This window comes from Aythya fuligula, chromosome 24, assembly GCF_009819795.1.
Source record: "Aythya fuligula isolate bAytFul2 chromosome 24, bAytFul2.pri, whole genome shotgun sequence".
NCBI classification, from domain to species: Eukaryota; Metazoa; Chordata; class Aves; order Anseriformes; family Anatidae; genus Aythya; species Aythya fuligula.
In genome coordinates this window covers 3,632,905-3,647,547 of record NC_045582.1, presented here as the reverse complement: position 1 = coordinate 3,647,547, position 14,643 = coordinate 3,632,905, and the positions used below count along the sequence as shown (strand labels likewise).

At 44.7% G+C, this 14,643-nt stretch overlaps 1 protein-coding gene across 13 annotated transcripts in view; it reads left to right on the top strand.

Annotated features, from left to right (window-relative positions):
- TANC2 (tetratricopeptide repeat, ankyrin repeat and coiled-coil containing 2) overlaps positions 1 to 14,643 on the top strand; it is a 280,077-nt gene that overhangs the window by 167,939 nt on the left and 97,495 nt on the right. For all 13 annotated transcript variants that reach the window (XM_032202931.1, XM_032202934.1, XM_032202941.1 and 10 more), the window contains 2 exons: positions 3,227 to 3,375; positions 9,224 to 9,410. In XM_032202931.1, coding sequence (XP_032058822.1) covers positions 3,227 to 3,375; positions 9,224 to 9,410 — 336 coding nt within the window. The remainder of the gene's footprint in view (positions 1 to 3,226; positions 3,376 to 9,223; positions 9,411 to 14,643) is intronic.

Sequence of the window (14,643 nt, the reverse complement as noted above, 5' to 3'; positions counted from 1 at the left end):
TCAGGAAGGCTTTTAACATGACTTAATGTTTATGCAGAAGCGTACGACTTGATGTAGCCCAACGCAGCGGCCCCAGACCACGAACCACACTGTGATCTCTCGAATCCGCTCCCTGATTGCCTTCAGGTTGGCGTGTGCGCAGCCCAGCACCTCTCTTCTGGGCACTGAGATGCTCGCGGTCGTGTGTTGGAGCTGGCTGTAGGGCTTGCTTTGAGCTGCTGCAGTTCATTACAGCAGCACGGTGTCAGAAGAGCTAAAAATACCGTGGGCCAATTCTGCTCTCGACTGTGCGCTCAGATTTCCCCAGTGAGGTCGGGGAACCAAATGCGCTCAAGTGTGCCTAAAATGTGGCTGCAGCATTAGCTGGATAGCGCGCGGTGCGGGGAAGAAGTTATGCCCTCTCTTTGAACTTGGAGAGCGAGTATTAGCTCTTACTGTCAACTTTGCAAGGCAACTTACAGCTTCTTTCCATAATACCCATTCACAGGCCTCTTGGAGCGGCTCTGTCTCTTCTTTGACACTCAATTAAACAACTGCACTTATTTTTAAAGACCTAAAACCAAAAGGCATAATAATCCGGTACAGTGGTGCTTTGCTCAAGTTCAAAGTTATCTGCACTTTGAAAGCCCCATTATAATAAAATAATTGATAGTTCTGCACTAAGTGGGATGCTCTCAGAGCTCAGCTCCTTCAGCTGCTGCTCTCTGTCTTGTGTCTGGCCGGGGAATTAGGGCTGCAGTCACGGCTGCTGCCTCTGCATGACGCTGCACCTTTTCGTGCAGGGACCTGAGATGAGCATATAATTTTATTTTAGAGGTAAAAGACAGCTTGTGCCCCTTGGAGATGCTTTAGGGATGGTGCGGACACGGTTAAACCCAGCCTCACAGGAGCAAATTGTGCTGTTTGTTTTGAGAGCGGTTCCTGACACTGAGCAGAATTCGGCTGACTCTGCCCAGCCGGCCCCGATGTAGCCTGTAAATAAATCGCTCTCGAGTCTGAAATAACACATTTCAAACTGAAGACTTCAGTCTTGCTTGCTGGCCTGCTGGACCCGTTCCCTGTGAGTGGCCTGGCCTGGCACGAGCCCGCACGGCGCGTCCTTGGCAAGCAGCGCAGCTCGGCCGCCTTTTCGTGAGCACCATTCCAGAAACTTGGTTTTCTTCATAAGCTTCACAGAATCACAGAATGAAAGTATGGCTGAGGTTGGAAGGGACCTCTGGAGATCACCTGCTCCAACCCCCTGCCAAGCAGTGTCCCCTGGAGCATGCTGCACAGGATCCCAGCGGTGGCTTAGACGCAGGAACCTGGACTGAGCGCTTTTCCCCATGCCTCACTGCAGTGGTCCCATGTGAAGGATTTACAGTCAGCTCTTCCCTAATTTTAGACCACTACTGCAGGAAATTGGAGGTCCCACCAGGTGCTGTACAGAGTAGAAGGAAGCTCTCAGACGTGCACAGCTCTGCTCTGACCTTTTACTTTCTGAGGAGCAAAAGTGAGCATGGTTTGAGGATCGTTAATGTGCTCTGAAACCAGCATGGGGGATGCACAAGAAACTTTCAGTAATTACAAACTGAGCCATATCCTACATATAGATATCTAGGATAAATTCCAAAGCCGACTTTTTTTTTTTTTTTAAAGCAAAAATAACCTTGGAAATCAGAGTCCATACACTTTTCATTTTACGTAAATGTATCTGTTCTGAATTTGACTCCCCGGGATGGTAAATGCCCACAGATTGAATGTGGGTGGTCAGCAGTTCAGAAAAATTGGGCCATCCATCTAAATTTGTCTCTATCTTAAACCTATCCTATTCACGTCAGCGATGTATAAAGCAGTACAATAGGGATTCAGTAACTTAGAAGCCAACTTCTGTTATCATGCTCCATAATCCACTTTCATAACGGTGAAGTCACCGTTTAAGGACTGCTTTGGATGCTGATCTGCCAAAGCTGGCGGCGTTTCTGGATGCTGACTGTCGTGTGAGATGCTCTAGGGTTTCTGATGTGCCGTGGTGTGGGTGAGACACCAAGAAATTGCTGTAAGCTTCTGTGAGATGCACATTTGGAGGCTAAATGGGAATTTCTGGAAGCAGCTGGCTTGAATTAACTGAGGTCTTGTACGTATCCCAGATTCTGTGATTTGTGGTTTTCAGTTACAGTTATCAAAAAGTTATATTTAAAGCAACATCTTTCTGCTGTAGCTCCAGGCTGAGTGCTGGAGCACCCCCAAGCCAGGACAGAGCTGGGAAGCAGAGATCGGCTCTTTTCCAGATTGTACATTATCAGATGAATAATTAACTGTAGACTAATTGCAAATCCTAATTAGTCTCCTACAACTGCGCTAAACACAGTATTGCTTCAGTGTAACATGGAAAGAACTTGACCTTCAGGCTTTAATGATAACACTGCTGCCGTGCGGGCAGCGAGGAACTTGACTTTCAGAACCTGACTTACCTTGGGATGCTACGGATCAAAAAACCTCCAACGTTTTTTGACAGAGAAACTTCTGGAAAAAAATCATCTGGAATTCTGCTTTTTAACTTATTTTTTGTACGTGGTGGGGATTTGACAGGTGGATTTTATGTTGTGTTGTAGCCCATACTGTGGCTGCACAAGGAGGCTTGGTCTGTGGAGCCCCGTGCTTTCCACATAACCTTGAGCACGTCAGAGCCAGCGATGATAATGGTCGATGCACGTGGGTTTTCTGTCCCGTTCTTTGCCATTAACCACTCGGTAGCGTGGGTTTGCTGCTGAGCATCTCGTTTAGTGCTGTGGGAACAGGAGAATGAGATGGCACGTGCAGTGTTGAATTCACTGCGGGTAACTGGAGGCAGCTTCTGTGTGAGAGGAAAGGGGGAGCGCTCTCCTTCTCGATTGTTCTTTCCAGGAAATCTCAGTTCCTGGCTGGCTGTGTTACTGCTGGTGCAGGGAAAGAGAGATGAATGTGCTTGCTTCCATATCAGGTACTACAAATACAACGAGCAATGAGAGGAGAACTAACAGCCAGAGTTAGAAGAAACATGTACTGATAGTTGGAGCAATGCAAAACCTAAAATTAATGATCAATAAAAAACATTAAGACAGACTTGAATGATGTGAATAACCTCGAAACCCGGATGCAGAAGTTACAGTGTGAAAAGTTAGCTGTGTTTTTTTGCTAAAAACACTGAACAATAGCAAAGAGCAACAGTTCCTGTCTAAATCCGTGTGTTCCTCTTCCTGTTTAGGTGACGCTGAGCAGGAGCTGGGACCCCCTCCATCCGTAGATGAGGCAGCAAACACACTCATGACTCGCCTGGGCTTCCTCCTCGGAGAGAAAGTCACGGAGGTACAGCCAGGGCCCCAGTACAGCATGGAGGTGCAGGACGAGAACCAGGTACAGCAGCTCCTCCGCTCTTCCTCGGTTTTACAGCAGTAACTGGCTGGGCTCTGATCAGAATGCAGCATGGGAGATAGTGGTTATTTTCTAATTATATGGCAGCTGAGTGTCTCATAATGGTGAAATGATTGTTGTGAGGTAGAAGGTTGTATCTCCTTGTTAAACAATGAATCATCATTACACTGCAGCAGTACATGTTTCAGGGATCAGCTGCTCCTGTGTGAAACAGCTTCTGTTGTTTTTCTGTTTCTGCAAATGTTGTAGGAGTGGGCAGCGTTTCTAATCAGATTACAGTGATCAAAATAATCTGTACTTCCATGGCATCTTGTGTGCAATATTTCAAAAGCATTTTAGCAGTGTTGCATAAAGACTCACTATGTCTGTAGGAAGTACAGGTAAGTAATAATATTATTTTACAGATAGTCACAGATTTTGCTCTTTTCTTGCCTAGCAAGATGAGTTCATGCTTGAAAATCGATAGAGAAAGCAGATCATAAAACCTTTGTTGTGACTGAACTTGCTACATCCTCTTTGGTGGCTGCAAAGCAGAACAGCAAAAAGGTCAGGGTCATGGCTACAATGTCAATTTTGTGGAATCTGCCTGAGTTTCTTCCTGCCCCTCCTCAGCCTTGGGCAATACGCCCACTTCCATCAGCATTGATAAAATGAGAATGAAACTAGGGGACAGTTTTTTGGTTTGATGTTTCCATCAGCTAGAAGGACAGTCCAGCGTGTGGTGCAACAAGGCAAAACTCAGGAGCCCAGCTGCAATTCTCTCTCCTTTTACCAGTCTTTGTGTGACTCTGCATGACTCCATCTCTGTTTTAGATATCCAACATAGGCACATTTCAGAGGATCCAAATGACAGTCCTGAATTCCCTAAAAGAGTCAATAACAAGTGGCAGCCATAAAGGTAGTCCTGGCATTAAAGCTCGATGCCCGTCATGGCCATAGGAAGCTTGGTGCCCCTCGGCAGGAGGCAAAGGGCTCCCCCAAGCCCAGCACAAGAGCTGGGGGTGCTCCTAGTGCAGGAGGCTCTAGGTCCTATGCCCCAGACTGAACCAAGTGATTTTTGGTCTTCCATCACCTACATGGCCCAAGGGATTAATATGTAAGATGCTTGAACGCCAAGATATGAGTTCTTGTATTTTTTTTTTCCTTTAACACATTCATTAAGCTTTTAATGATTTCATTCAATTTTTTATGCAAGTTTGGTGGATTTGAAATGTACTTTACTATACATTGTGCTAGAAAATGTACTTTTAACAGGCACCTATTTGAACTGAATACTTCAAAGCCCAGCAAAGCTTTCTACTATAAATGGCTCCTTTTGTTGTTGCCTTTTGACAAAAATTAAAATCCCATCTTTTCTCTAAAGTAAAAGATGTCTTTGGAGAATAAATAAAAGAAAAATCTAAAGAGAAACAGCGGAGAGTTGTCCTCTAAAATAGATTGATATCTTGGGCCGTGTGCTAATTTTTGCATGAAAAAGTTTTGCAAGGCCTTTGAATGCTATTCATGTGCTGGAGAAGATAAAGAGAGGCCGGTTCCTCAATTACCGAGTTAATTCTTTTTCTTTCTTTGTGAGCCTCTCCTGCTGCCAGCACTCGCCTTGAATGGCACAGCACTTGAGGTTGGCAGTGACTTCTGGAGGGCATCGCATCGCGCCGCCCGCTCCCACCGGGCTGGCTTCAAAGCCACACCGTGCTGCTCGGGGCTTGTCCAGCCGAGGCTCAACAATCTCCATGGATGGAGACTCGACAAGCTCTCAGGGCAACCTGTTCCAGTGCTTGATGCCTCCAGCTGTGAAGGGCTTTTTTCTTTTAGCTGGTAGAAAATTTCCTTGCTACAACCTGCGGCTGTAGTCTGTTGTCCTTCGCAGTTCAGAGAAGAACGGGGCTGTCTTCTCTCTAACCCCCTGCAGACCGTGGAGGTTTTCAGCTCTCCCCAGGTGCAATTTGGCCTTCTCCAGGCTGAAGAAACCCAGCTCCTTCAGCCTCTCCTGCAAACCTCTCCGACTCCTTCCCGAATTGATTTCTTCAGCCACCACGCTTCAAGGGGTGTTGAAAATCATGCAGAAAGACGTTTATGGGATTTGCAAAGATTAATTCTTCCATTAATCATTGATTAATTAAAACCTGATTGACTACTAGTTTGCACTTGAATTTAAAAATGAGAACAATTTTCTAGGTTTTCATGCATTAATTTACATGGCCTGGGCAAAGAAATGTTCTTTGTATAAAAAGCTGGGACTTGGCTGCTGCTTGTTATTCTAACCATGCTTTGCCTTCTGAAGCGAGAAAATAATTATTTGCAATCTCACCAGTGCTGAGCTAAAGTGAAGATAAGGAGTAGAGGTGTTTTCACTAAAACTGCCCCAATCTGTAAATCGGCGCATTCCATTTTCATTCAATTGCCTTATTTTGAATATGTCAAAGGATATATTCTCTAATCCAGATTGCTATGAAATTGCACGTCTTATGGGCTGTCTCTTTCTTAATCACGCTTTCCTTAATGAGAGATCACAAATGCCAAAGAATAAATCCTTTTTCTCCTACTTTTTGGGAAACTATTTTTTAACTGTACTGGCTGCCAGAGAAGCACAAAGGACAATGGGCCTATGACAGAACAGTTTAATTTTTCAAAGCTTAGTGAAAACGTGACAGATGAAACAGCAGCAATAATAATAATAATACGGAATGTTCTGTCAATGGAAATTTATATTTAAAACTAGCACAGAGGAGCATTCTTCTATATCAATACAAAAATAAAACATGTCAATCAATGCCAAGTGATATGCCGTGTTATTTAGTAATTTCCAGTTGCAAGTAGCTTGCTCCTAAGGAGCTGCATTGATAATACTGCAAATAAAAGAGCTTTTAAGAATATCACTTTTGGCATTTCATGAAACAATGATGTTATCAGCTGCAGGAAAGATGATTGTACCCCTCTTGGACTGAATTTTAATTTGAAGAGTAAATTTTCTGTGTTTTAAGGTTAGTGGATGTTATTTTGCTAGCACTGAGATAAGTTTCAGCAAGGATTTGTTTAAAATACTGCTTGAAACGGGCATAGAAAAACCTTGCCATAAACAATTCATAGTAGTAATCATGCTTTGCATTCTGAAAGATCCCAAACGTGAACTGATAAAATTTTTAGATGCTGTAGTATCGTTGAGGCTAGGAGCAGTGAAAGGAGCTGAATCACAGAGCTGGAGAACAGCTGAGGCTGAAGGCACTTCTGGAGATGTTTAACCCAACCCACTGCCCGAGGCAGGCTCAGCTCAGAGCAGGTTGCTCAGGGCTGTCCCTAGCTGGGTTTTGAACATTTCCCTGTCTTCTATGTCAGGGGCACGGTGGTCCTTTGGCCTATCTCCAGTCTGCTCATCTTGAATGGGGGAGCCCCATCAATGCTGCTTCTTTCACTGCCTGAACCTCAGAAGTAATGCTACCTTATACCCGACGGAGTTTATTGTACTGCCAGAGAGTTAAAGGAAATCAACATTGGAAAACATTAACTTAATAGCTCGGGTATACCGATGGGGTCTGATCAGCTGCAATAAATCCGAAGAGACAGTCCCACGGTAGCGGGTAGCTCAGTGCAAGCACCTGCTTGATTCATGAGCAGCAATCCCAAAAGTGCCCCATGTAGGTTGCGTTAAGAAAGACACACACCCCAGCAATTCTAAGTGGCAGAAAATAATGGAATATTTTCATTGAATACTGGCACAGAAGTATTTTTTAATTTCATCACTAGAATTAATTAGTTAGAAATAGTTTTGGAAAATTAAAAATAAATTTACAGAAATCATGCCAGCATTTAGACATCTGAAGATTGCAGCAAGGGAAAATGAAAAAGGGTCACTGAGAGGAGGCACGTGGCAGGTGCTACAATGGATGCGTGCAACCAGAATGCCCAGGGAGCCAGGATTTATAGAGCAGCCAGCTTGCTGTCGGTTCCTAGAAGGCTACTGGGGGAAAAGAAAGATCTATTTATAAGTGCCTCGAACATAAAAGAAGGGAAAATAACAATAACCATGATCCACTAGTGGCTCTGCAAATTGGATGGGGAGAGGGGAGCGTTGCTTTGTTTCTCCTTAGGACTTCAAAGGCTGGTCTGGTGGCAGCCGTCTCGCTCGCTGGCGGGATGTTTTATACGGGTACCGAAGGGAGATGATAAATTTCTGGAAATACCGACACGGTTCATTTTCTACCATGATTCAGTCTCGATGTTTAATACAAAAACCTGACGCGGAGCCATCAGGTCAGCGCTCCAGCCCTGACGTACCAACGTGCTCCTTCATGTCAGTTGAGCACAGTTACACTGGTGCAAGAGCAGAGGCACGGGGAGGTGCAGGAGGGTTGGGGCATCCACATGGTGCTGCCCCAGAAGCCCACCCATGGCACTGGGTGCCCCTTTTTTGCCCCACAAGCCTGGGGATGATGCTGTGAGCAGGGGTTCTTACCAGCTACGTTGGGATTTCTTGGCCAAATTAGATTTCTTCCCAGTAGCTACACGTGGGATCTGGCTTCTAATTTAAAAACCAGTGAATTCTCCACGTGTTGTACTTAAAAAAAGTCCACTCCAGACACCATTTGAGCTTCAAGTATAGAATAGTGAGAAGGAAAAAAAATAATCAGACTTCAAACACATTGTGCAGTTTGTAAGCGTGATGCTTTCTGTGATCACCCTGGGTTCAAATCCTGTGAAAAAGGGAACAGGAATCTGCCTGACTATTGGGGAAGCATTCACATGGAGAACAAGAAATCTCAGGCACGTTCCAGATAGGGAATTAACCTCTGCTGGTCCTTCCTTGGGACTGGAACCATTTTGCGACAGTGAGAAAAAAAAACACCAACCTGTAGGCAGAGGCGAAAAGGGCTTTGTTTTGTGAAAGGGAAGTAAAAAGTTGCACGTTTGGTAAGCTATTTTGGGATGGCTGCTCTAAAGTACAGGGTAACGTTGATGAAGTTGCTATGTTAGGTAGACAGGAGCACCTACCAGTGTCAGCGGGTTTGTTGCTTACAGATATTGCAGGATGTATCTCCAGGAGGAGCTTTTGCCAGGGAAGATTGTGTATCCAGCAGCCTGCGGTTAGAACAAGGGATCTGTGTTGTATCACAGCTTGTTTCAAATCAAATTCAGGAATAATTTTGTTTTCTTAATAAACTGATCTCTGTGCTCAGCATCAGATGTACAAGTTTCTTGCACACAGTTTCAGATGGGTTCATTCCAAAAAAACTTTTAAAACACCAGTCTTTTTTGTGCTGCTGCATTTTCTGTTTTGTTCTGCCTTTGGAGAGCAACCTTTTCACTGGTACGGGTTGGCTTTTGGCTTTCTTTTTTTTTTAAAAAAAAAAAAAAACAAAAAACAAACAAAAAAAAACTTTCTATGGTAGGGAAAGCATGCCGGTCCAGGGAAGGGCAGTCTCGTATCTAGATAAGGGATTTTGAACTTCCTCTTTGCAAGGGTGTGAAACCATTGTTGCTTTTCTTGAATGAAGGAAACATTTACAGGGCAAAATAAAAATTGCAGTCCCGCTGAGATTTCTGAGCAGATGTAAATGGCACCGAGGTCTTTGTAGGATTTCCTGCATATAATGTTTCTTGCTGTAAGTGAAGGTGAGATCATGCTGTATACTTATGACCCTCAAGATTGCTACTTAAACAGAGTCACAGACTTTATCTCACTTTATTGTGCGAGTTTATTTCTTAACTTTCAGTTCCACGTTAACAGACTGCTCAGCATTTTAATGAAGCGTGCAGTCATGTTGCTAAATGCCACTTGCTGGATGTTTCCCGCATTGCCCGTTGAATGAGGAAGCTGGAACTTGCTCTTTTCCAGACCTCCGCAGGAACGCAGCGCATAAGCCCCTGCTCCACGCTGACCAGCAGCACGGCCTCGCCGCCCGCCAGCAGCCCCTGCTCCACCCTGCCACCCGTCAGCACCAGCGTCACCGCCAAGGACTGCACCTATGGGGCCGTCACCAGCCCCACGTCCACGCTGGAGAGCAGAGACAGCGGTATCATAGGTGAGCGTGCCATCTCTCTCCTCCTTGCTCTCAGTTAGTTCCCCTAATGCTAAGCCAGGCAGTCATTGAGGGCTTAACGAGCTTTAGTTTGGATAATATATGTGTGTTTGATAATGAACGGGGTGTTTCCATGTTATTCGTGTTAATGTTTCAGTAACCGAGGTGAATTACACCTCTCTGTCTTTAGCTCCTGATAAATAAATTCATGTAGAGTTGCTGGGAATTGGGAAGAATGTGAGCATACACTGTTTGATGCAAAGTTTTGGGAGTTGTTTAATGGTAAAAGGCAGAGTTTGCCTACCTCATTCTATTTTTGCTTCCCATGTGCCCCCACCTTTGCTGATTCACACACTTAGTGCAGTGTTTTCTTCCCAACTTTTTCTTCCCTCCTTTAATTCTAGTGAGGTCATTTTTTCTGCCAAGTTTTTCTATTGTTCTCTCATCTCCCTCAACTTGCTGTCTGTGCCCATTTATGAGTGTGGAGATGCTAATTTAGAGAGATGCAAACTTTTTGGCCCAAGAAGTGGGACGGGGATGGGCAGTGCCAGGCAGTGGCTGCTGCTTGGGGCTGCCATCTTCTCCTGCTACCTCGAGTGATTTGAGAGTGATTTGATCTGTTTTTTCAACGTTTTCCTTGTGTTAAGTCCCTAGCCACTCTTCTTTTCTGTTAGGGGAAGGAGAGTGGATGATGCTATTACCTTCATAGTTCAAAGGCTGTTGGGTTTTCTGTAAAACTATTTGGTGGGGAGGAGACTGTGAAATGTGTTCTTGTGTTACATGTGCAGTCAGTAGTTTCTCTGACTTCTACCATAGCCCCGTTGAACTCATAATTTTAGAGGATTAATGAGAATAATTTTAGATTCTTGCTAGGCTCCACCTCTTCCTAATTGCCAGCGTAAAGGATCTTGAGAAAATAGCATACACAGATTAATTTGTGCTCACTGGCTGTGAAAGCACAATGGGAGGAAAGAAATTGCTGTGTAATATCAGGCAGAATGGCCCTAGCATGGGTGTCCTCACCAGGATTTTATGTTGAGTGTTTCTCCAGCTACGAATACTCTACTTTGCCAATGGTTTATATAGTGCTTAAAGAAGGAGGGAAAAAGAAAAAGGCAGGTTGATAATTCAGGGAGGTTAGTTGTACTGGTGATTAATATTTTGCTTGGCTGATCAGGAAATCTGGGCTTAGTTCAGCTCCTGTATGCCACAGAAACCTTTGTAGCACTTCTGCCTGCATGATCTTAAAATGCAAATATGTAAGCTATTCTGAGCTGCATACCACAGTAGGCTAATGGATTCTGGGAGAGCTCTTTGCGGTGTCACACACCCTTCGGTCTCTGTTTGCGATGCCCCCTGAGCTGGGCTTCCTTCCCTCCGGCCGGCAACAGCCCCGCGAAGCCTGGTTGGGTTGGAGAATGGTGGTGAGTAGAAGTGGGCGTTTGATTTCAGCTGGGTCCTGCCTCTCAGCACACCTGTGAATTAGGTCTAAGAGTGAAGGAAGCCTGAAGTGCAGCAGCAGAGGTTGCGAAAATGCGTGTGCTCTGCTTTCATGAGCTGCTGTTACTGCTGCGGTCTGGTGGTGCGCTGGGCTGTCAGGTTGGGTTCATCCCCACCTCGTGGTGGGCCCTCACCTGCCACCACAGGGCCGTGAGGCTGAGGATTCCTGCAGGTAGGTTTTGTCTGGACCTTCTGGTCCAGGGGAAAGGCCGAGAGGTGCGGGTGGTCTCAGCGGCAACCCCATGTGTCCGAGAAGAGTCAGCACGATGCTGACTCCTGGTGGGATCAGTTGTTGAAGCTTTTTGCTCAGACTCTCTACCATACCCTTCTGTCAGTAGGTCTGTACTGGCATTTTTTTAGTTGAGAACATTTTTCCCCCCTGACAAGGAAGATTCTCTTAGCAATTTCTTTCAGGAGCACAGATTTTTTTTGCATGGAAAATCTGGGAAGTGAAAGAAGGTGGCTTATCCCAAGGCTATGTTAATGTATCCCAGATGGAAAAGTCATGTAAAAATATGTTCGTATGGAGTAGGGGAAGCACTGTTCAAGGCTCCCAAAAAGCAGTGCTTTCCTCTTCTTGTGTCAGCACTCAAAGGAGAACAGGAGACTTTCTCCCCTTCGTTGCCCCCCCTTCACTTTGACAATAGTAATTTCAACACCTCCTTATTCCAGCCTTTCATAGAAGCTGGGCAGCTGTAACAAATTGTGGGGGAAACGGTCTTCTCCAGTCACACTTTCCAGCAGCAAAAAAAAGAAAAAGGGGATTTTTTTAGCCAAGCCTGTTAGCCTGTTTCCATCCCTCTGCTGTCTTCTGCAAGGCTCAAGGGCAGCACAAGCTGGGGGAGGCAGCTTCCCCGGGGGACATGGATGTGGGGTTTTGTCATTCTGGCACTGTTTGGCTGTGAGCTGGGCGTGCAGTGATTTTGTAAGGTGCTCTCTGCACAACAGCAATTCCCTGGGATTATTTTCACTGCAGAGTACAGCAGCCACGTTGCCCACACGCGGAAGGCAAACCAAAGCTCAGGCGGGCTCTGCTCTCCCTTTTAGTAACACATCAGCTCCTTTGTTTCTGGAGGGTCAGGGATCAGGTTTCCCTCCCTTGCATTCCTGCTTTATTGGATACAGATCTTCTTGTGTGCATTTCCCTCTGTCGTGTTTGCTCTCGGCAACGAGGACTGAACTGACATGGCTTTTGGGCTGAGGGGCTTTACGTGGTACCTTAAAAGTGTAAAGCTCTTGGAGATTTCCATGACAAAGCCACTTGGATTTTTTTTTTCCTTGCCATTTTTGTGGAGAGAAAGATTAAACATTTCCCTGGTGTTTTATGTTTCCTGAGCTATGATCCCTCCTGCTCCTCTCAAGTGATGTGAACTGTTAGCTCGTGCACCTCCGCAAAGGTGCATTTTTCTGATAGATGAGAAATGGTGAAATGAGTGATAAAAGTTACAGCTATGGGGAGATCTCCTGATCTCCGTCTCCTGTCTGTCAGTCCTCAGCTGCAACAGGCATCACCTCCAAATCTCAGTCGTGAATCACCACCAGTTTGTATTTTGAGAACAGAGGCTTTAAAGTGTGTCCCAGGTCAGTGTGCTCTGTGTGCAGTATTTGAGAATTAGCGAAGGCCAGAAAACAGATAATTAATAAAACAGTTAATTAAAGTGGGAAGGCAATGCTTACACCATAACTGCATTTCCCCATGTGTTTTTGCTTAACATAAAATGTTTTTGTACATTTTAAGCTCATTTTACATACCCATGTTGCTAGACACAGCACAAACTTGCACGGCCAAACTAGAATGGGCATTTTTGTGCTTAAACATGGATGTGAAGCCCACGTTCCTTAAAGAGGACAAACTGAGCTAAAGACAGCACACTTGTGCGTGTCACCTGTTCCTTAATTTCAGTTATCACCAGAGAACAGACGTGTCATATCTTTAATCTGCATGGCACTGGTACCACGTCACGCTTAGTGACCACTTCAATAAATGCACCACTTGGGTTGCAACAGCCTTATTTTAATTTTTAAAGCCCTTTGTAGCAAAGGAAAGTTATTTCTACTTAGTTGAAAGAGTAGCGACGTTACAAGCTCCAAATCTTCAGATTCACACACACATCACCTTTCCCAGCACAAACTTCTTGCAAACTGTGTTGGGTTTTCTTTATCTCAAAGGCTCAAACTGGGTTTAGAAGCACAGTGCAAAGCAGGAGGACAGACAAGGGGAATGAAGGCAGCTGAAGGAAAGATAAAGGGAAATTGTATGAAAAAGGGTTAGTATTTTTTAGCTTTTATATTAGTTGCATTTTGTTATAGCAGCTATCAAAAGCAGTAATAAATGTAATCGTTAACTTGCAAAAAAAAAAAAGGGGGGCAGGGTAGGAAAGGGGAGGTGAGCCAAAAGGAGAGATAGGAGCAAGTCAGCCCTTTCTCCTCGAAGCCACTAAATCGTTTTTGTGTAAAGCAGAATGGCTGGTGAAAATGCTGACCTGATTTTAACCTCTGAATAGCTTCCAGGATTTTTTGGCTCCCACTGTATAAAAGCAGCCAACTGTTAATGTTCAAAATCTGCTACTGAAAAGAAAACTGGTCAAGGCACCACGTGCTCCTGCAGCGAGACTTTGTGCTTCTCATCCCGACAGAAGTGGGCTTCTAAAGTTTTGCTGCTTGGATGCAGCAGAAAACACAAAAAGAAATCTCCAACAGTCTTAGGCAAGTCTTAAAATAAAGCAGAGAACATTTCTTGCCAGAACGGGAAGATCACCCAAGTGCTTGTGATGTTTGAGTAGCACTTCGTATCATTTAGTAGCAGTCCCAAGGGTATTAAGTGAGCGGCTGCGTTCCTGTGTTGAATCTTCCTGCAGAAGTGACATTTGCAGTGCTGTGATTTACTCCCTGACGAAACGGGGCCGCACTCCTCCTTTATGTAAACTTCTGTGCTAATCTGCGACGTGTTCCCTGCTTAATGATCAGGGGATCTGAGTGAGGAAACACAGGTGTGATGCTGAGGCAGCTGGAAGGAAAGCCAGTGAGCGGTGTAAATCCTCTTGCACCACTGCTGCAGTGATGTAGGTAGGTCTAATACCACGTGGACCAGTTGGCTTCACTTAAATTTTGTGGATTTTACAAAGACGACACATAAAGGGTCCCTGTCCCCTCCTGGAAATCTGCCCGGTAGCTTTTTTCATGTTTTCCCCTCCTTGATGCTTTTTGTTCCGCACTCTGACTCCTGACTTTTTATCAAGTTGCTGCTTTCTACAGATTTATGCATACGTTGGTTGAAAACAGGATTGTTAATACATTCATCTAGGCTGCGTGTGAGGCAGAATAGACACTGCTGACAATAAAACAAGATACATTTGTTTGCAAGTTTAACTGTTTTGAGAAGGGAACAAAGAGCAGCTCAAAAAGCACTTCAAGATAAATTTAACTCAGGTTAAATATTTTTGTGATCTTACAGCTGCTGCATTTGAATTCTGACAATCTCATCAGTATTATGAAACGTTCTGGTTAATAATGAATAAGATTTCTAACAATTGCAGTTTTTTCTTAGTCTACCCAGCTTCCATTTGGGTTCATTCCCCAAAGGAGGAGCTCCCTGAAAAATGTCTGCCGTTGATGATGATGAGCTTTTGTTCGTTAATGTATCTGCTTATTGTAGGTGATTGGGCTGACAGTCAGAGATGAAAAGGGAGGCTATTTATCAGGCACGTCAGCAGCTGTTGAGCAAAATTGGTGGGAT